This window comes from Myxocyprinus asiaticus, chromosome 35, assembly GCF_019703515.2.
Source record: "Myxocyprinus asiaticus isolate MX2 ecotype Aquarium Trade chromosome 35, UBuf_Myxa_2, whole genome shotgun sequence".
Classification (NCBI taxonomy): Eukaryota; Metazoa; Chordata; class Actinopteri; order Cypriniformes; family Catostomidae; genus Myxocyprinus; species Myxocyprinus asiaticus.
In genome coordinates this window covers 20,277,158-20,300,821 of record NC_059378.1, presented here as the reverse complement: position 1 = coordinate 20,300,821, position 23,664 = coordinate 20,277,158, and the positions used below count along the sequence as shown (strand labels likewise).

At 38.1% G+C, this 23,664-nt stretch overlaps 1 protein-coding gene across 2 annotated transcripts in view; it reads left to right on the top strand.

Annotated features, from left to right (window-relative positions):
* Positions 1 to 23,664, top strand: part of LOC127426324 (mitogen-activated protein kinase 14B) — a 45,915-nt gene that overhangs the window by 1,251 nt on the left and 21,000 nt on the right. For both annotated transcript variants that reach the window (XM_051673071.1, XM_051673072.1), the window contains exons 2-3: positions 13,559 to 13,688; positions 16,869 to 16,927. In XM_051673071.1, coding sequence (XP_051529031.1) covers positions 13,559 to 13,688; positions 16,869 to 16,927 — 189 coding nt within the window. The remainder of the gene's footprint in view (positions 1 to 13,558; positions 13,689 to 16,868; positions 16,928 to 23,664) is intronic.

Genomic DNA, 23,664 nt, shown 5'->3' with positions numbered 1-23,664 from the left:
CCGATAATGTGTAAGTATCCTGTCTAACAGTGTCCTCTGGTAGGGATATAAATAGAGAGTCCTTTTGTGTTTGTTCCTAGGGCATCTCAGCTTGGAAAAATCAAGCGCTTCAAGTGTGTTCACTGTCAATCATTCCCACTCCTGCTCTGCTGTGCTAGGCATGCATGGAGCACTTTGTCTGTCAAGCTAAATAAAATAGAAAAAAAAACACGCTGCACTGAGCATTGCCAAATTACTGTCCTCCTATAGTGCATTGGCATATTGTAGTGTTTTATGATCAGATTAATTAAATATATAATGTAGCCACTTGTACCACTGTAATGTTGTTCAGTTGACATGTTTAAACCTGTTTGGACTGTTATAGATGTTTTTTTATTGGAGCAGTTGAGGGATTTATCTGTGAGACGCCCAGAAACTTAATGAAACTCCAGACTGAATGTTTGCAAACATCCCGTATGTCATGCTGTTGAGTTCACACAGGTCCTGTTGTTCTAAAGAATAGATCTGAACTCTGCTGGAAGGCTCTAACTGTAGCACTGCTTTCTTTTCAAGGGTCAAAGAGAAAATCTGTACATAAGACACATAATTAGACTGCGCATAAACTTTATTTCTTTTAGTTAGGTGAAAGAAGAAATGTATCATTCAGTACATCTGTCAAGAATTTGAAGTACAATCAAAACAGCACATCCAAAGAACATTGTTTACTGTAGTCAGGTTTTTTTTCTTTACTGGTTTAATCCAAGCTCTTTGTGATCTGACGCAGGGCACAGGGTGTGCAGTGTCTTGACTGATTGGAAACTCCTTTGGCCTACTTTGGTCTTGTTTTGCTTTCTTGGGTACAGGTTGTTCATGATCTAGCCAAGGCTGAACTAAAGCCATAACTGTGCCTCCCTTGCCCATTGTCTTATAGATAAAGGAATGTTCTGGGTTAAAAACAAGGTAAGCTCTATGGACAGCATCTGTGACATTCTGTTGATTATATTGGTGGATTTTTTGACTCACCTTTCAGTTTGTAAAAACAAACAAACAAACAAACAAAAAAATGCATTAACAGTAATGCATTTACAATGGAAGTCTATGGGGAAAAGGCATTCTGGAGGGTTTAAAAAACAAAAATATGCAAAATGGAAATTATAACAGAAATAAACCCAAATGAATCAGAATCTATAGAGAGTTTGTGGATGGAAATTTGGGTTAGGAAATCTGTATCAATACCCAGCCCTACTTTCTGGTATCCTTGTTCTTATGCAAAAAGTTCCCGGGTTTACATGGTCATGTCAGGAGTTGAATGTAACTTTGCCCAGACAAGGTTAGTAAGTGATTTTAGCACACTTGTCTTATGCTAACGCATAGAATGTTTAAGTCTTGTGCCTTTACTATTGAAACAGTATGTATTTTAATTTTTATTGTGCTGCAATACCTTGCCCCACAGACTTCCATTGTAAGTGTGTTACTGTTCAAACGATTTTTACTTATTTTTACAGACTGAGAGGTGAATCAAAATTATTTTCTATAAACTGTATACTTTCACTGAGCACTTTATTAGGAACACCTGTACACCTGCTTATTCATGTGATTTATCTAATCAGCCAATCGTGTGGCAGCAATGCATAAAATCATTCAGATATGGGTGAGGAGCTTCAGTTAATGTTCACATCAACCATTAGAATGGGGAAAAAATGTGATCTCAGTGATTTTGACCATGGCATGATTCTTGGTACCAGACAGGCTGGTTTGAGTATTTCTGTAACTGCTGATTTAACATTGTGTGTTGAACAACGGTCAGTCTATTATTGTAGTAACACAATGACATGTAACAACAAAATGAACCGTGACTGGTCGTTTACATGTCTCAGTCGCTTGACATGCAAGCAGGCGATTCTTGGCACCCTTAAGAAATAAATTGGCCGAAGGGGAAAATTTTAATTCTGAATATCTGCCGATTTATCTGCCTCGGCGATATATCAGTCGACCACTAGTAACCACTCAGATAACCCCTCTGTATAATTGTGGTGAGCAAAATAGAATCTCAGAGTGCACAACGCATCGAACCTTGAGACAGATGAGCTACAACAGCAGAAGACCACGTCAGGTTCCACTTCTGTCAGCCAAGAACAGAAAGCTGAGGCTGCAGTGGGCACAGGGTCACCAAACTGGACTGTTGAAGACTGGAAAAATGTAGCCCGGTCTGATGAATCTCGAATTATGTTGAGGCACACAGATGGTAGGGTCAGAACTTGGCACCAACAGCATGATTCCATGGACCCAACCACCTTGTGGCGGTGGTGTAATGGTGTGGGGAATGTTTTATTGGCACACTTTTGGCCCATTAATACCAATCCAATCATGGCTTGAATGCCACAGCTATTTGAGTATTGTTGCTGACCATGTACATTCCTTCATGGCCACAATTTACCCATATTCTAATGGCTACTTACAGCATGATAATGCACCATGTCACAAAGCAAAAGTCATCTCAAACTGGTTTTATGAGCATGACAATGAGTTCACTGTTCTTCAGTGGCCTTCCCAGTCACTGGATCTGAATCCAATAGAACACCTTTGGGATGTGATAGAATGGGAGATTTGCAGCATGAATGTGCAGCTGACAAATCTGCAATTGCGTTATGCATTCATGTCAACATGGACCAGAATCTCAAAGGAATGTTTCCAACATCTTGTGGAATCCATGCCATAAAGAATTGAGGCTGTTTTGAGAGCAAAGGGAACGCCTACACAGTATTAGTATAGAATTCGTGTATCATTCATTCTTTTCATATTCAATTAGGAATTCAAAATTGGAAAAACAAAAAAACAACTTGTTTCATTATTTGTTTACAAAACCAATATTAAAAACAAATAATGACTTGTTTTTTTAATTTCAATTTAATGTTCAAGTTAAAAATAGGAAATTGGAAAAATAACAACAGGTCACTTCTAAAAACAGGAGTTTTTAGTCTCCAAAACTCATGACGTTTATTGCAGCCGAGCTATCTCTCATCAAATAGCCAGATTTATCAGACAGCGCTACACATAAACCTGCTGTCTTTGATGTTGCTCTGGTTTGAAAAGGCATAGTTTTAAATGAGATGATGAAAATAACCATACATTCATAATACAATTGAAGCATATGCCTACATTGTAAAGATATAGGCTTACGTTTAATTGCGGGGTAGAGTTAGTTTTAGGTTTGATATTCTTTGGATATTCACCTATGGTGTGTAAGGGACCGTCTGAAAACTCCACCCACAACTAAAACGTCACTGGCGTCAGAGCAGTCATTTATTTGGCTATTGACTTGCATGTTCTATTTAAAAAAAAAAAAAAAAAAAAAAAGTCTTGACTAGATCACCAGAGTGATAGCTGTGCAAGTGAATGTACATTATTCACTTATATTATGAAAAAAAAAAATCACTAAAATGAATGAAAAACATTATTTTCCCAGTGGGCAGACTGACTTACTACTGGTGAGATTTATCAGTCTATCTACTGGGAACTTACTACAACCTTTGGAATGTGAAATAACATTTTGGTGAATTTTAGTTTTTTTTTCTCTTGAAAATAATCGAATACTGTACTCATTATTCGACTTACTGTAAACATCTCATCTGTAGTATGTCGATCTATCCACTGGGAACTTAATACAACCTTTGAAATGTGAAAATAAAATTTTGGTGAATTATTTATTTATTTTAAATAATCTAATACAATATTATTGGACTTAAAAATCTCACTTGTAATTGCGCAGTCTTTTAACTGGCAGCCTACTACAACATTTGGAATATAAAAGTGTACTTTTGTTTTGTTTTTTGTTTGTTTTTGTGATTAACATTTTTTATTGATTCATACATTAAACAAAGAAAAACTAAACATACACAGGATCAATATTTAACCCCCCACTATTACTCCTCCCAATCCTCAACCCCACCCTGACCCTCAACAAACATTCCTGTGGTCACTTATGAGTAACTCAAAAACAAAAAAATATATAATAATCACACACATTAACAACTACAACTCCCTCTCCACTGACCCCCCCCCCCCCCCCCCCGAGAGCCCTCCAAAAACGCCAAATAGTTGCCCCATTTCCCCACAAACGAGTCCAAATTCACCAGTCTCCTAGATGACTCCTCTTCGAAAGCCGCCACCCTCCCCATCTCCGAGCACCACTCCTGAAATGGGGGCACTCCAGCCGACTTCCATCCCGTTAAAACAATTTGTCTGGCGATCATGACACTGGTTAGGACCCAATTTTTTATGTGTTTATTCCCTATATTAATGACCGCCCCATTCCTAAAATACAGAGTCTGGGGCAAAATGAAATTTGAGTGCCCAAGACGTCATACATAAAACTCTGAACCTTCAACCAAAATTCTTGGATCTTAACACGCCACAAAAAAACATGGGTTGTGTATCCGTCTTCGGATTGGCATCACCAGCGGGTGGGTGTGTCTTTAAGACCAAGCCTATACAATCTAGAGGGGGTCCAATAGAATCAATGTAAAATCTTGAATTGCATAAGGCGCACCCTTGCATCTCTAGATACAAACTTGATATTTTTTAGAAGCCTAGCCCACACTCCCAAGTTTAAATCTTTCTCCCATAATCTCTTGATAGAAGTTAAAGCTCTGTCCCCCAGATTCTGAATTAGCAGGGAGTAATACACTGATGCCTCAAGACCTTTTCCAAAAGCAGTCACCACTCCCAGAGTGTCTACTGCTTTAAGGGGGAGTATGCTACTCCCAAAAATAGTACAGAGCAGGTGGCGCAGCTGTAAATACTTAACTGAGATCTGGGAATCCCAATAGGTTGAACCAAATTTTCGAAGGATCTCAACACTCCACTCTCATATAGGTCACTGAGTGTAGTAACCCCCCTCACAGTGCACTCTGACCAGCAGAAAGGGGACTTATTAATACATAATTTTGGGTTCAGCCATATGCTTGAGGCAACATTTAAATAAATGTCCAAATTAAACACTCCATACTGAGTGCAAATGCGAGATAACTGGGTGTAACTTCTCCGGTTAGTTTGATAGGCTTTGTAGTGACGAAATAGGGGCAAGAACTTTCTGTTCAATACAAAACCTGGGAGAGGATCTCTCAGGTGGAAATGACCACTGAGCCAAATGTCTGAGACTGAATGCATAATAATAAAACAAAATCTTTGGTAGGCCTAGCCCACCTTTGTCAATCAGCCTATGCAGTTTACTGAAATGTAATCTGGGATGTTTACCTTTCCAAATGAAGGACTTCTCTGTGCTATCAAATTGCTTGAAATAAGAGAGGGGGACATCTATAGGGAGAGATTGTAGCAGGTAGTTGAATTTTGGAATACAATTCATTTTAATAACATTAACCTTCCCAATCTTGGATAAATGTAATGAAGCCCACCTGCCCACATCGCTTTTTATTAAAGGCTCAAAACTAAATCACACAAATTTGTGGGAATAAAATACCCAAATACTTAATGCCCTGTTTGGGCTACTGAAAGGCACCTGGCTAAAAAGCCATTACCGGGCAGTATGCTGTCAGAGCAAAAGCTTCGTATTTAGACCAATTAACTCTATCCTGATAACTTAGAAAAGGAATTAATAATACTGAGGAGGCAAGGCATAGAACTAGTAGGGTCGGAGACGAATAATAAAATACCATCTGCATAAAGCAAAAGCTTATGCGCCACACCTCCCGCCACTACCCCTGGAAAATCATCCTCCTTTCTTATCGCAGCTGCTAATGGTTCCATGGCAAGACAGAACAATAATGGAGAAAGAGGGCAACCCTGCCGGGTGCCCCTATCAAGAGTAAAATAATCTGAAATTAACGCATTCGTTTGTACCACCACTATCGGGTGTCTATAAAGTAACTTAATCCAACCAATAAAAGTATTCCCATACATTTCCAAAATCTTAAAAGGATAATCCCATTCTAGCATATCAAGCGCCTTTTTGGCGTCAAGTGAGATGTCAGCGACCGGAGTCTGATCATTTGCCACTGACCACATGATATTGATGAAACGCCTAATGTTATCAGAAGAGCTACGGCCCTGAATAAACCCCACCTGATCTATATGCATAAGATACATCGCTTGGATCTTTGTCCTTTTTTAAGAATCAGACTGATCCGGGCTTGCGTCATAGTTGGTGGAAGCTTTCCATTCTTTAATGATTCTGTATAAACTTCTAGCAAAAGTGGAGCCAGTTCTGTAGCATAAGATCTAAAAAACTCAGCGGCAAAGCCATCTGGCCCCAGAACCTTGCCTGTAGGCAAAGGCCTTAATTACCTTGCCAAGCTCCTCCAAGGTTATCTCAGAATCAAGAGAATTTTTTTGCTCAGTGAACCCTGTGAGCTCGCTCGATTTCCATCTTATGACCTGTTATGTCGAGCAGACTCGGAAAGAGCCCGTCCAGGAATTTCACCTTATCCTGACCCTCTGGTCCCTCAGGAATTCCAACAATATGGACGTTATTCCACTGGCTACGGTTCTCCATATCTTCCAGTTTCTTCCAGACATGCTCCAAATCCACCTTGGTCACCAGCAGATTAGCAGATAATTCCGTCTCCGATGACTCCAGATAATCGATCCGTTTCTCGACATCCCCCACTCTTGTAACCACCTCAGTGAATTTCGTCTCCATGGCAGTGATCGATCGATGTATTACAGCAAGATCCTCCAAGTCAGCAGTGGCTTTCCTCTCATTGCAGTTGAGGGTTGCACATAAAGTAAAAGATTGATCTTGGGATTTAAGAATCGATATTGAATGAAGATTGCATTGGATTTGGAAAATCAATATTTTTACCCAGCCCTGATATACAGTATAGTGTAAATATACTCACCGGCCACTTTATTAGGTACACTGTTCATCTACTTATTCATGTGATTATCTAATTAGCCAAACATGTGGCAGCAGTGTAATGTATAAAATCATGCAGATATGGGTCAGGAGCTTCAGTTAATGTTCACATCAACCATCAGAATGGGGAAAAATGTGATCTCAGTGATTTAGACCGTGGCATGATTGTTGGTGCCAGACGGGCTGGTTTGAGTATTTCTGTAACTGCTGATCTCCTGGGATTTTCAAACACAACAGTCTTTAGAGGGTAAAGAGAATGGTGCGAAAAACAAAAAACATCCAGTAAGCGGCAGTTCTATGTGCAAAAATGGCTTGTTAATGGCAGAGAACAGAGGAGAATGGTCAGACTGGTCCAAGCTGACAGGAAGGTGACAGTAACCCAAATAAACACCCATTACAAAAGTGCTTTGCAGAAAAGCATTTCTGAACGTACAACATGTCGAACAATGAGGCGGATGGGCTACAGCAGCAGAAGACCCCACCGGGTACCACTACTGTCAGCTTAGAACAGAAAACTGAGACTGCAGTGGGCACAGGCTCACCATAACTGGACAGTAGACGATTGGAAAAACATCACCCGGTCTGACAAATCTGGATTTCTGCTGAGGTACACAAATGGTAGGCACACTGCAGCCTCAGTTTTCTTTTCTTGGCTGACAGAAGTGGAACCCAACGTGGTCTTCTGCTGTTGTAGCCCATCCGCCTCAAGGTCCAACATTATGTGCATTTTGAGATGCAATTCTGCCAACAATCATGCCATGGTCTAAATCACTGAGATCAATTTTATTTCCACATTCTGATGGTTGTTGTGAACATTAACTGAAGCTCCTGACCCATATCTGCATGATTTTATACATTATACTGCTGCCACACAATTGGCTGATTAGATAATCCCATGAATAAGTAGATGAACAGGTGTACCTAATAAAGTGGCCAATGAGTGAGTGTGTGTGTGTGTGTTTTATGAATTTAATTCCGATATGTATGAATTAAACAATTCATTTTGATGAAAAGTTAATGGTGCCCCATCACTGTGTTTAAATGCCGAGCGCAGCTCATAACAGACCAGTTTCTTCCCCATTTCGTGCACAATGATGTCTTCGCTGGTCCATGAATGAAGCAGGTAATTGTGCACATCAAATGTCACACTTGTGTCTCCACGCCACTGATTCAAAAATTGGTCTTCAACGATTACATAGTATTTTTCATAGTTTTGCCTGGTTTCATCTGATTATTGGCACACAAATAGTGTGTGAACAGTGCTATTTACACTTGGGGTAAATAGTCACTCAGCAATACTGAACCTGTAGTAGGGGGTCATCAGGTGGTTGCGGGCCCCTATGCGTCCGCTTATGTTGCTTATTATGTAAGGCCAGCACTGGTTTAGCTAAGGTTTGAAGCTTCACCATTTTACTGGTGGTTTCCCATGTTTCACAATCAGCACAGGGTCACTGGCTTGGCTCTCCCTACTACATCTTTTTTTCACTATGTTCTTTCCAAACATGTGTTTATATAACAGAAAACCTGTACCAGCTATCTGTCCTGTCTGCAATCTCTGTCTTCTGTTTAAACAGAACACACAGCCATCGTATATCACCCTGCTGAACGTAAAGTTCAGTTTGTAGCCGTCTGCGCACAATGCTTGTAAGCAGATATCTGAATACCACACCCATAAGAGACTGCAGCAGAGAGACTTCAACTATGCCTTCCCCCTGTTGGGCTGGTTTGAGTCATGCACGGATTGTTATGTAAGGCGAAGAGCAACATTTCTGCAAGACTCAACAATAAACACTTAGTCAACAGTTTGCACAACTGTTGACCCCACTGTTGGTGACACTATTGTGTCTCTGTCAAAACTGTATGTGTGAGCATGATTTATCTAAATAAGTCTTATCAAGACTTGTGCTAAAATTTGCATATGTTCAAATGTGGCTGCATATTTTCTTTTCAAGAAAGCAATGATACAATACGTTCAGGAAATTACATGTGACATCATTTCAAAAGATGATGCATGTCTGTATTTGTTGTGGCACTAGGTTGAATTTAAACATTTGAATTTAGTTTCATTTTATCCAATTATGCTAGTTGTTATTTCAGTTAAGGGAAAAACATTTCTTCACTTTTTAGTTTCTGTTAACATTAACACTGGTATAGTACAGGTCTAGTATTTCAAGATCCATGTAGAAAGTAATGTCTGTTATCCAAGTTGATTATTTTAGAGTGGATGTTTGTTAAATGGACATTTCATTTTTGTCATTATAGTGTCTTGTGTTTTTGTCTGCGGTAGTGTGTTATTTGTCTGGGACTGCAGATGCTTTGGCGTGGTGTGTTCTTGGGAGAATGCTAATAGTGCACAAAACTTTGTCTCCCTTCATGTATGAGACTGGCCTACTTGCACTTCCTGGAAAGCCTATGATCGCTCTTTTGACTACACCAGACCAGGCTGCTATGTTACTGCACTTCTGTTATTCCAAAGATCATTTGGAAAATGAAATTGGGGATTGGAAAAGATTGGTAGGAACATTTTCTAGTTAATGGAGCAGAACTTCGCATTGTGAGTTCCTTTACATTTTTAAGGATTATTGGTTGTGTTTGCTAAGACAAGCAACACTATTACTATTGTTGATACTTAGGTTAGAGTTATTTCCACACTGTTTGGAGAGGTCACTTTTTTTTCTTTTTCTTTTTTAACAATTACACTACTGATTTTCACTCTGTGGATGATAAAACGGGCAAAGAAATCCCATTGTCTTACATTAAAGGAGGGACCAGAGCCATGTCTGTGGACCAATGACATCCTAACAACTGCATACCAATACGCTAAAACCCTTTCAGAACACCTGAGCAACCATTTAGCAATGTTCTGACAACTGCCAAACACTACAGGGCTGTACTATTGCTTCGTTAAAGGGGTCATGACATGAGGAATAACATTTTCCATGATCTTTTGACATATAAGAGGTATCTTTACTATAAAAACATATTGTAAGTTTCAGAACTCAAAACGTTCTCCTCACTGCAAAAAGAGCATTTGTTGAAACCAAACTTCCAAAATGACTCATTCTCCACTTCCTCACCATTGTGTTGTCACACTGTGGTAGACATTTCCATATGACCGCCTCCACAACGACACATCAAAGCCTGATTTACCTTATTACTTCCGTCTCCCACCAAGTATTGGTGTGCTGTGAAATGGCAAGGAGAGAGCTGGCCAGTCAAGAGCAGAGAGCCAATCATAACAGTGGGTGTTTATTCTCAAATCTTACAGGAGAAGCACCACCAAAACCGTTTTTGACAGGCTCAGAATAAGGGTGGAAAATGATCATGTTTTACAAATGTAGTATATATATATATTTTACTAATGTCATAAGTGAACCTCAAGGAACATATTAAGATAAAAAATTAATGCCGACCGATATATCGTGCATATAATGCAGAAAACAGTGGTTTAGAATTGGTGTCATTACGTAGTTTGTCCAGCAGAGCACGCTCCGACTCCATTGTTTACAGAGCTGACTCTGAGCTGACGGTGGCTCTGCAGACAGGGCGGAGTTGAGCGGTGCGGAGTTAAGCGGTGTCTTAAGTTGCTAACTAGTTTGTGAAATACATACTGGAAACTTAAATACAATGACCCCATCATTTTCCCTTTTTAATATAACTAAAATAACGTTAACCCTGTCCCTGACAACCATGTCACTCATGTCTGTTTGCTGTTAGCCAGCCATAGTTTGTCAGTGCATTAATGTAGCAGATTGAAAGGTAAACATCAGAGCATCTTTTTGCAGCTCAGCAGACAACAGTGCGGTGGTGGATTGTGTCTGTTGTATGTTGAGTTCACGCTATGTTGTTACCTAGTTGGCGAGACACAATGCTGGTCCATCTTTTACTCTCCGTGACAACGAGCTTATAGCTAACTAGGTAACCACGTAGCTACTTTCATTGCTTGTCAGCTGAGTGGAAGCTAATGTGCAAACATGTATTCACCAAACTGTTTTGTTCAGAATTCACAGTTTGGTACCCCCTTCAACCAAACAACCCAGTCGTAACATTATTAAAAGTCATATTTAAAAGTCTGGTTTTCCACCGTTGAAAGTTTCCCCTAAACATGTATAGCAGAATACGGTGTAACACTGCTGCCGCTGTTTATCTCTTGTCTCGGCAGAAGAAAATGCTTCTTGTTTTACAACCTGCCAATAATTGACTGACAGTATTAAAATAGTCAGCATTTGACTGATACTAAACAGTACTACTGATGTTTATTTAGCTATTTATTTTATTTTTATTTATTCTTTATTTTAATGGTCAGCAATTGACTGATACTAAACAGTACAGATGTTTATTTAGCTATTTATTTTATTTTTATTTATTATTTATTTTAATGGTCAGCATTTGACTGATACTAAAAGTACTGATGTTTTTTTAAGCTATTTATTGTATTTTTGTATTTTTATTTATTCTTTATTTTCTCAGTGTTCATTTCTAGAATTTGTTGACAATGTATAATAATAATGTCAAATATTCTTTGATAAAAATATTTGTTTAAGAAAGCAACTTTTTGAGTACCTTTTCATAGTCATATCAGTGCAAAATCGGTGAACAATCCACATAGAAAAGGTCTGTTTTCATACCAGCTCAAAAATGAACTGTATCGGCCACCATATCAGTAATCGGTGAATTTTCCCACTCTAAAATCAGTATCGGTATCGGTCTCAAAAATCCCATATCGGTCGGGCTCTATAAAAAAGGCATGCCATGACCCCTTTTAGTGTGCTACTTGTGCTAGTGAACTAAACTTTTTTTTTTTTTTTTTTTTAGCACAATTTGAAATTTATTAGCATACAGAAGAGTATGGTCGAAACAGTTAGATTGTTATTTCTTTTTTTTTTAAATTAGTCTATTTATTTGGCCTACTATTTTTATTATATACCACTATAATTGACTACTAGGCCTACTTCCAGTTTGATATGATTTCCACAATACCGTTTTAACAACATATTTGATAAAATGATATATTTTTATTACAATAAATATTCATCAAAAGATAACTCATGATGCAACACCATCGTAATTTCCTTTATTGGACATTTTCCCCCATCACCACTGATTTTTTTTATGAACATATTAATTGCAGTAGACCACTGAAAACCTCATGTCCATTGACTACTATTCTAAATAGCCTATCAGATGATTGCATCCCATTATGGTATTTCCCTGAATCTCAGAAACATGCTGGATTCAGAGTTTCTGAGTCAAAAGTAGGGATGGTACTGATCCGACGTTTTTACCCGGTTCGGGTATCGGTCCGACGAGCCCGATTCTAATCCGATACCCCATGTTGGTCATTGACGTTACTGTCAAGCTCAAAGAATGACATAAGTAACCTTCAAATCACCATTAAAGTAATCTATATAACTCATGCATTTTATTCAGGCTCATACTGTCATCCAAAAGCTTTGTGATTTGCAAAAGGCTGTGTTTAATAATAAATATACAGTCCATGCTTTACTGAATGAACGCCGCTCAGCCAACACACAAATATGCGCAGAGGCTCGTGATGTGCTGTTCAGCGCAGTATGTTGTCGCTCCACACAAACTTCATCTCAGATGTAGATGATCAATAGTTCGGTCCGCCTATAACATGCACTGAGAATGGCACCGACCATGCATTTTACCAGATGTTGAATGAGAAGCGTATTACACTACTGTGAATTAGCCTACAAACAAACACTCAAACAAAGACTTCCTGGAGCGCTCAGCACCAGACTTTCAAAATAAAAGCCTTAAGAAATTACAACTGAAATGTATTACCAATGTATAGTCAAATTAATAATAATAATTATTATTATTATAAATTACAATAAAAACAAATTGGGTTCCAAAAATTACTGTTTGATTGAAAAGTGGATTGATATACTAATAAAACTAAAATGAAATAAATAAATAACAGAGAGAGAGAGAGAGAGAGAGAGAGAGATCTGAAACCATGTGCAAGTCCAGATACAAGTAAAAATGTGTAAAGAGAACTGGCTTCTACTGAAGACTCTCACTGGAATTACTGTTATTTTTGCTGTTGCATCCTGCAGACTAGTTAAACATAAAGTTTGCACATGCTCTTATGTAACTGTTTTTTGTTTTCCTATTTTATAATGAAATAATGTATTGTTAGAAGTTTTTGATTCTTTACACAAAGACTACTCCCAATCAGTTCCACACAGTGAATTATAGATGTTCTAAATTCATTAAGAAAAAAACAACACTGGTATCGGATCGGGATCGGTATCGGTCGATACTGATAGTTCAGGAATCGGATCGGAAGAGAAAAAATGGTATTATTTACATCCCTAGTCAAAAGCACCATTGTTTAAGCTCATCCTCTGGAAATCGAGCAACTAAATACTCACAGAAAGCAAACAGAATTATATCTTGCATTTTATTGATTGCATCATTTTCTGACACTCAAAACTTACACTGTAGCAATGAACCACAAATTTTAATCTGTAGCCCTTATCCCATTTAAAAATTATTTTTTTTAGAATTTCTAACATTGCTTTTAACACAAATGTTCTTGTGTTTCTCTTAACCAAATTATTCCTCCCATTTCACCCTGGCATGCTCATGGAACTTGCAGCTTAACCTGAAAATCTCCAGCAATCTTGTGGTCTGCGATATTGATCAAATCCGTAACATGCTGTTCTTTTTCCACAGCTCGGCGTATGATGCAAAGTCAGGCCTGAAGGTTGCGGTGAAGAAGCTGTCACGGCCATTCCAGTCCATCATACACGCCAAACGCACGTACAGAGAACTGCGTCTGCTCAAACACATGAAACACGAGAATGTAAGGAAAAGTGTTTATTTTTTTACCTGCACAGTTGCTGCAATTGCTCCCACACCCTCCTATATGATTTAAAAATGGTAAAATATGTTCAACGGTGCTGACAGTATTGCACTCTTATTGGTAGCTGGACACATCATCGAATTAGCCACAATGTTTAATAAATAAAAAGGGCCAGGGAAATAGAATTTAAAAAATGACAGATGTTCCAATTCTTCGAGCGAAGATTCTATGTGACCCTGCTCACTATTAAACCAGTGAACTGTCTGAGCAATGCTGCAGTTGTTGCTTACTTGCTCCTGACACATTTAGCTGTGAAGCTCATGTGGGTGACATAGGTTTGAGTCTAGCCTGCAACATATCCCATCCCATCCCTCTTCTCTTTCCCCACTAATTTGTTGTTCCCTTTCAAATATACCTAGTAAATAAAAAAGTGGTTACCTCACCAAGTCAAAACTCACCCTTCCAATAGAACCTGCATGCTGCTCTTTTCTATTTCTCATGATCTGATACTTCCTCTCCTTCCTCTTTCATAACTAATAAAGAAAACACACATCCTCTTCCAGCACAAATCCCAGTGGGGGATTCGTCTGAGCTTTATGAAGCTCTATTGATCGCTGTCTGTGAGCTAATGAGAGTGTGGGGAAAGATGGTGCATGGTTATTGCATAATGTGTTCCTTGTTTTGTTATATTTATTTCTCTTCTTCTTTGTTTGAAATGGCTTGCATCGGATTGGATAACACTGACATGAACATTTGTACAAGGTCAAAACAGAATTAAAGGGCTGGCTGTTATTTTTGAGGCTGGCGTACGACAGATGATCTTCTTTGCCTGCCGTTGTCAAGACACTCAAGGTGTTTTTGCATAGAAGAAAAGAAGCCCCTATATTTTTTGCCTTGTGGCCAGAGTCCACCCATCTGTGCAGCCTCTGTTTGAGCATGGGTGAAACTCTAAGCTGGATTAGAGCCACCCACTCCTCACTCTCTCTCTCTCTCTCTCACACACACACACACACACACACACACAGAGAAATCCTTCCTGGAGTGCTTGCACACTCACAGTCCCTGGCACTTTATATTATTTTACAGATGATAGCATTTAAAAACTTCAAATCTCCGAACAGATATGCTGGTCAGAAATTGATCACCCCTATTCATTTTACAAACTGAGGGACAAGTCAAAATGATTTGTTTTGCTCATTGACAAAATTCCACAGATGCTTTCCATAGAGCTGATGTTGTACTGGACCCAGAAGATTCCTTTAATCAAAGGTTGCCCCAGGTCAGCTGTTACTGCAGTGTGCATACTTCATGTCACTTCGCATAAAACTGTAACCACGGTTAAACAAGTAGCACAATGTTACTCATAGCACTAGTGCATTGACAGTAGAACTAGAACAAAATCCACCCAGTTTTATTGCAGAGCAAGAGATAAAAGTGATACCCACACAGAATTGTATGAGAGTTTCACAGAGGATGTACACCAGTGGAAGCATCAAATTTCACATTGTGTGATCAGTTTCCTCCGAGAGGAACCACACTGGGCCACATAGTTACCAACATCAAGAAAACACTGATAGTCATCACAAATGAAGCTTATTTCCTTGCACTATAGCCTGCATTAATAGTAGCTGGGCTTTAGTTTTATGCATAATATGTAATTTTAGAAGCATTGTGTATTTCTTAAAAAAGTTCACCTTAATATGAAGCGATAACTATGTTATATGTACTGTAGGTTGATATTCCCTGAAAAATTGAAACACTATAGGGCTTTGTGGTAGGGCTGGGTGATATATCGTATATTCCCAAAATATTTGCGAAGATTTTGCTGACGATATAAAAATAAGCAATATCACGAATATTGCAGTGATTTGAATGTTTTTTGTTTCATAAAGAGCATTGGTAGAATCATTTAATAATCCTTTAGGTCTGTACAGTGAATCAAAGTAACATCAAAATGGTGATATGGTCAAATGTGATTATTAAATTTCAAAATGCTGCTGTTTGCACTTCAGAATAATCGGTTGATGTGCTGTTCTGTGCATTCGTGGGGCTAATGGGCTAGTGTTTTTAGCTTTTTAAAGCAGTTCACATTTATTGTGAAAGAAAAGTACTGCAGGTTCAAGTATTTGTGCAATTCCAAACACTAGCAACTGCTACAAGTTGTCATACAAATCTACAAACACGGCTCAGTATAACAGAAAAGGAGGAGATGAGTGCGTTTCACCAGATGCACAATGCACGTAGGGGGTGTCAAAATAAAAGCTCCAGGTGAAGGTAAAGTAAATAGGACAGAAATATATTACTTGTATATAAAACAAATCTAATCCTCAAAATAATAATGTTAATTCAGTGTTATATTATAAAAGTAACCATGACTGGGTCACACTGTTGTAATTTAATATATATGCAATTGGGTTCCAAAAAATAAGTGAGTGAAGTAGTTTTTGCACACCTTGTTCATTCACAAAAAATAAATGCTTTTTATTAAGCTACTATGTATCGTATATAAAATATAAATAAAAAAGTGCATATTAATGAAAATGATTAAATCTCATTTTTCCTTATGTTTATTTAGTGAAAAACTGTGGGAAACATGTCTTCATTATTTTAAATAGTTTTTATTAAATGCCTTGAAAATATTGAATCTACGTTGGATGAAATGATGGTTCCATGAGGGGAAAAAAAGCACTTTTGAGCCATTTCAGAACAAATACATAATTATCGAGTTATATATCAAATATCGTCAATAGGCTGAAATATATTGAGATATAATTTTTGTAGCCATTTCGCCCTGCCCTGTGGCATGATTAAAACATTGGCTCAACCAATAGCGTGAGTTTGGCGCAGTACTGTATCAGTATGTCCGACCAATGGCAAACAGAGGAGTATTCATTAAACCTGTTTTGTTTTGTGTGTTTTTTTTCAGTGATGCTAGTGGCACAGAAATGACAAATATATATATTTTAATGTTATAGTTTTTCAATGTATTGTACATCACACCTCCAGTTGCACACTTACATTTGTTCATTTAGCAGAAGCTTTTATCCAAATCTATTTAAATTAGGGGAAGTTGTTGAAATGTATGCTCATAAAATAGTGTTTGATTAGAGCATAATTTTGAAATGATTTGATCTGGATCTTGTAATACTACCATGATTCACCCTGATTGTTTTGTTTCAGGTAATTGGCCTCCTCGATGCTTTCACAACTGCCACCAGCCTAGAAGAATTCAATGACGTGTGAGTATTTGCCATTGCCACGTTTTGTAACATATACATATAGTGATGCATATTTATACTGTTTATAGTGAACTATACACACACTTAGCACTTTATTAGGAACACTTGTACACCTACTTATTCATGCAAAATCAGCAAAACGTGTGGCAGCAGAGCATAAAATCATGTAGATACAGGTCAGGAGCGTCAGTTAATTTTCACATCAACCATCAGAATGGGGAAAAAAATGTATCTCCGTGATTTTGACCATGGCATGATTGTTGGTGCCAGACGGGCTGGTATGAGTATTTCTGTAACTGCTTATCTCCTGGGATTTTCACACACAACAGTCTCTACAGTTTACTCAGAATAGTGCCAGAAACAAAAAACATCCAGTGAGCGGCAGTTCCTCGGACGGAAACGCCTTGTTGATGAGAGAGGTCAGTGGAGAATGGCCAGGCTGGTTTGAGCTGACAGAAATGCTATGACAACTCAGATAACCACTCTGTACAATTGTAGTGAGCAGAATAACATCTCAGAATGCACAACACATCGAACCTTGAGACAGATGGGCTACAGCAGCATAAGACCATGTCAGGCACTTTATTAGGACCATAGTGTTGAGTGAGTGGATATAGTTCATATAGTATACATATTTATTGTTTTCATTCATAGTTTGTACTGTTTACATTGCTATGTAGAACAAGTGCTAAAACAGTACTGTCTCTTTAAGAATGGCAGCAGTTCAGGAAGCCTCACACGAAGTGTTTTGGTTGAGCGCATATTAAAGAGAGTGAGGTTGCACGGCTTATTTTCTGCATTCGTGCTATGTGTGATTAGAATTAAATGTTTCTTTTTTTGTTGTTTTTTATCAACAACTGACTGTAAGGAACAGAAAGGATATTAAAAGTGACATTATTCAATTACAAATGGATTGTGAGGATCTCGTCTTTGGACACACATTACAAACACACATTCAAACCAAACCTTTTCTCCCAACACACAGTGAAAGGATCTCTTTGCTTTGCTCAATCATTGGCGAGTGACATCTGAAAATTCACCAGGCAGTGGCTATTCACAGAAATATTTTGTTTCATAACACGTAATTTGGACACATATAGAGTACGAGTGATTTACTCGCATTACAGAGGGTTGCGCACAGAGTAAAATATTGATCTTGGGATTTTAGAATTGACATCGGGATCATTCAAATGAAGACCATGATTAATCAGAAAATCAATATTTTTACCCAGCCCCACCTGACAAAGTTCTTACAGTGTCAGAAATTTTAATTTGCAGTCCTGCAGTGTGACTGCTCCTTTGATGGCTGTCTGATGAAGAACCAATATGAGCATATCGGGTCAAATCATGCAGTCTGACATGCAGTAAAAGACGCAGTTTGGAAAAACAAAAAGCTATATGTGCAGTTGCCACAGTTTTTTGCCAGATGGGACTTGTGACAGGCTGAAAAATACTTGATTTCTATGTAAGGTGCATAGTGAGTTCAAAGTGCCGCTCAACGCTGGTGTTGCTGCCCTAATGCGAATCATGAATGCAGCTTCACGATTGCTATAACAAAGCGGATAGCCAGTCTACTGGCAGATTAATATTGTGGAGGATGAGAGTTTAAGAGATTTAATGCCCATTGCAATGAACATGCAACCTATGTGGGAACTAGTTCTTTCAATTAGTCAAACTCCCACTTAGACTTTGGGAAACGTTTGATTTGACTTGAATTGGTGATATTTTAGTGCATTTCTATGTTTATATTGTGGAAGGCTTTGTTTGGAAAATGTTAATAAAGCATTATGTTGCTACATATTGTTTTGTTTTCTTCCCAAGATGGAAATAAATACATTTTAACAAGAAAAGAAGTGTGTATATATAGTGTCAAATTTCAGCACTTTTTTTGTATTTTTTATTTACATCAATCTATGCTCCATACCCTATAATGACAAAGCAAAAACCAGATTTTTGATAACTTTGCAAATTTATTAAAAAGAAAAAACTGAAATATCACATTGACATAAGTATTCAGAGCCTTTGCTCTGACACTTGAAATTGAGATCAGGTGCATCCCATTTCTCTGGATCAGGGGTTTTCAAATTGGGTGAAAGTGAGCCTCCGCCTAGATAACTTGAAGACAGCCATTACCCCCCCCCCCCCCCAACCAACCAACCAACCAACCAACACTTCCACAACCACTAATTAGGCTATTATTATTGGTACTACTAGGCTACTAATATTAGTAGTAGTAGTAGTAGTAATACTATTATTAGTATTGCTTTTAGGCTATGTTCCACTCAAAATAAGTTTCCTCAGTATACATATTTTTTTTTATTAAGCTATCAACATTCCATTTTAAATTGTTTCACTTTGAAATAGGTTATATTTTTTCAAAACATTTAAAACATGTTTGTCTTTCTTTTTAAAACATATTGTGAACATACTTTGCAACACATTTTTACCACATTCTCAGTATTCTCAACAGCCCTATAACCAAAGAGCCAACAAAATCAGACATAGAACGAAATCAGCACGATGGACAGCTCCGTTTTCTAATCACTGAACAGATAACCCTCGACAGTCAAATAACTAAACAGGAAACATGTTCATTAACAGCCACAGGCTACTAACGTTATCTCAATTGAATAAGAGCTATTTTGGAGATTTTAGGCTACTTAAGCCAATTCAACTTTGAAAACATCAAACAACATCAGCAAGATGGACAGCGCTGTTGTAACATTATCAAATGCGTAAAAATCACTTCCATATAGGACTACGTTAAGCAAAAAATAAAAATAAAATAAAAATTGATTTGCCAATTTTGCTTCTTCATTTTCATCGCCCCTACATCAGTGGGAACAATGAGTCCGACTTTTTGATGCGCACAGGTGATCGATGCGGGGCTGCACGGTAGAAAGGAATAAACGTAAATCATCCTCCACCTGCAGCCTTGATTGGTATTTGCTTTTAAGCAGGGTCAAAGCGGAAAACCCGCACTCACATAAGTAAGTGGAGGTGAGGGGAATCTGCCTCCTCTCCTGTAGACTTTTGTATTGTAGACACTACAAATCGATCCATTTTGCAACACGTATATGTATAACACGCACTTTAACACGCAAGCTAGCAGGACAGATGTGAACAGACGTGAACCGTTACGGTTTTTTTTCCCCCGCGCTGCGCCTCTCTGACGCCCCCCAGGGGAGGTGCGCCTCACCAATTGAAAACCTCTGCTCTGGATCATCTTTGAGATGTTTCTACACTTTGATTGGAGTCCACCTGTGGCAAATTCAATTGATTGGACATGATTTGGAAAGGCACACACCTGTCTATATAAGGTCTCACAGCTGAAAATGCATATCAGAGCAAAAACCAAGCCATGAGGTCAAAGGAACTGCCTGCAGAGCTCAGAGACAGGATTGTGTCGAGGCACAGATCTGGGGAAGGCTACAAAAAAAAATTGGCTGCTTTGAAGGTTCCCAAGAGCACAGTGGCCTCCATAATTCTTAAATGGAAGAAGTTTGGAACAACCAGGACTCTTTCTAGAGCTAGTTGCCCAGCCAAAGGCTTTGGTAAAAGAGGTGACCAAGAACTCGATGGTCACTCTGGTTGAGCTCCAGAGATCATGTATGGAGATGGGAGGAACTTGCAGAAGGACAACCATCAGGACAGGACATCCACCAATCTGGGGTTGGATTCACAAAACGTTCTTTAGAAGAAATTCTTCTTAACTACCATTTTCTTTTTACTTGTTAAGTTAAGAAAAAAGTTAAGAATATTCTGTATTCCCGAATAAACTTAAGTTCTTATCCTTTTTTCTTAAGATTGTTCAAATTCTCGAAAAAAAAATTCTTAAACATGGTTGTAAATAACATCTTAAAGTTAGGATAACCTCACAGTTGTCTTAAATTCTAAAAGGTAAGATGTTTAATGAATTTACTGGGGTTTTCATGTCGCAGTGGGCTGTTTACGTAGAAATGTTATTTTAGACCAATTAAAACATTTTTGACTTGTGTTTAATTATATTTTTATTTTCAGCTTTCAAACCATGTAAATGTTATCACCAAATTCAAACAATAAATGTTGTTTTAAAGCTTATTAAAGTGGTGGCCAATCATGCTAATTCAAATGGATGCGCTGTATATAGTGCTCTCCACGATCTTTAGAGTTCATAGAAACATAATAATTATAACATTAGAAAGCTGAGACTTTCCACATCCCCCTATCCACATCCCTATCGGAGTTGGGCACAGCAGAGACAGCCTCCACCACCTTTTCCCATTTACCCGCCTCATACTTTCCGACATGATATTATCATCAAGCTTCCCAAGGAGAACTTTTTCCTTGCTGTAATTTCCTCAGCTCTTGTCTGCTGAAGTTTTTGTTTCTTTTCTATTCTTCCATGTCAAATTAAAAGTTATCAAATGGTTAGCAGCAAGTAAATTCTCCTTTGACGATTAAACTAACACATCTCACGCACTTTACATTCAAAACAATTGCAAGGTGCTTGCTACATAAAAAAAAAAAAAAGGTTAAAAGATACATTTATTGTTACAGTTTAATAGTGTTGAAGTATTGAATTTGTTGTAGGCTATTAGACAAGGCAACTCCATTAGCAGGCTGATCAGACAACATCAAAGCCTGTCTTTTTATTCTTAAGAAAAAAAAATTCTTAGGAATTTTTCAAGAATTGCACTTAGGAACGTTCTTATGAACTTCTTATAATTTATCCTAAGAACTTTCTTCATTTTTTTTCTTAAGAACATTTTTATGAATCCGGCCCCTGGGCTTTAAGGCAGAGTGGCCAGGCGGAAGCCTCTCCTCAGTGCAAGACGCATAAAAAAAAAAGCACCTAAAGGACTCTCTGACTGTGAGAAACGAGATTCTCTGGTCTGATGAAACTAAGATTGAACTGTTTGGCCTCAATTCCAAGCATCATGTCTGGAGGAAACCAGGCACCGCTCATCACCTGTGCAATAACATCCCAGTGGTGAAGCATGGTGGTGGTAGCATCATGCTGTGGGTGTGTTTTTCAGCGGCAGGGACTGGGGGACTGATCAAGGTTGAAGGAGAGCTGAATGCAGCAAAATACAGAGATATCCTTAATGAAAACATGGTCCAGAACACTCAGGACCTCAGACTGGGCTGAAGGTTCACCTTCCAACAGGACAATTACCCTAAGCACACAGCCAAGACAACACAAGAGTCAACTCTGTGAATGTCCTTGAGTGGCCCAGCCAGATCCCGGACTTGAACCCAATTGAATATCTCTGGAGAGACGTGAAATGGCTGTCCACCGATGGTACCCATCCAACCTGACAGAGCTTGAGAAGATCTGAAGATCTGCAGAGAATAATGGCAGAAAATCCCCAAATCCAGGTGTGCAAAGCTTGTCGCATCATACCCAAAAAGACTTGAGGCTGTAATCGCTGCCAAAGGTGCTTCAACTAAGTACTGAGTTAAGGGTCTGAATTCTTATGTCAATGTGATATTTCAGTTTTTTCTTTTTAATAAATTTGCAAAGTTATCAAAAATCTGTTTTTTGCTTTGTCATTATGGGGTATGGAGTGTAGATTGATGTGAGGGGGGAAAAAAAATCATTTAAAGCATTTTAGTATAAGTGTGCAACATAACAAAATGTGTGAATGCACTGTACTGAAATTTCTGAATGCACTGTACATCATAGTTTTTGGTCCGTTGCTTGCATAAATGCAAGGGCAAATCAGAGGTGTTTAAATTATTCTAAAGGCATTATCAGTAATGCTCACTTACTGTGTATAATTTATTCAAAAAAAACACTTTATTTTTCATGCAATTAAAACATTTTAATTAGGGAACACCGTTCATAGCTTGTTTTGGATGTGTAGCCTACATAAATATGGCATGCAGTTGCCCCACACAAAATAAGTATTTTAATGTAAACTCTATTAACCAAATTGAATAATCGCAATGATAGAATCAAGGGAAATGATCAACAATTGTGATCGTTTTTCGTCATTATCGTGCATAATCTCATGGACTACTTTAAAGGGGTAGTTCACCCAAAAATTTAAATTCTTTCATAATTTACTCACCCTCATGCCATCCCAGATGTGTATGACATTCTTTCTTTTGCCGAACACAAGCAAAGATTTTTAGAAGAATACGACTTCAGTGTTTAAATCCATATCTTTTGAGGCAATATGATTGGTGTGGGTGAGAAACAGATCCATATTTAAGTTCTTTTTTTCCCATAAATTGTCCTTTCTGACCAGTAGGTGGTGATATTCACAAAGAATGCGAATTGCAAAAAACAAAAGAAGAAGAAAGTGAAAGTTGAGGTTAATAGTAAATAAATGACTTGGATATTGATCTGTTCGCACCCACACCTGTCATATCGCTTCAGAAGATATGAATTTAACCACTGTAGTTGTATGGGTTACTTTTGTGCTGCCTTTATTTGCTTTTTCAACCTTCAAAATTCTGGCCACCATTCACTTGCATTGTATGGACCTACGGAGCTGAGATATTCTTCTAAAAATCTTTCTTAGTGTTTTGCATAAGAAAAGTTATGCATGTTTATGATGACATTAAGATGAGTAAATTCTGACAGAATTTTCATTTTGGGGTGAACTATTCCTTTAACACAGATGATTTGCCCACTTTGTGTTGAAGGACATGTTAAATCTGGTAACATTCAAATGCCTTGTATCCAGTTGTCAGAGCGATAGTTGAAAAGCAGCCATGGTTACTTCCAGGCAGATTTCTTCTGCTAC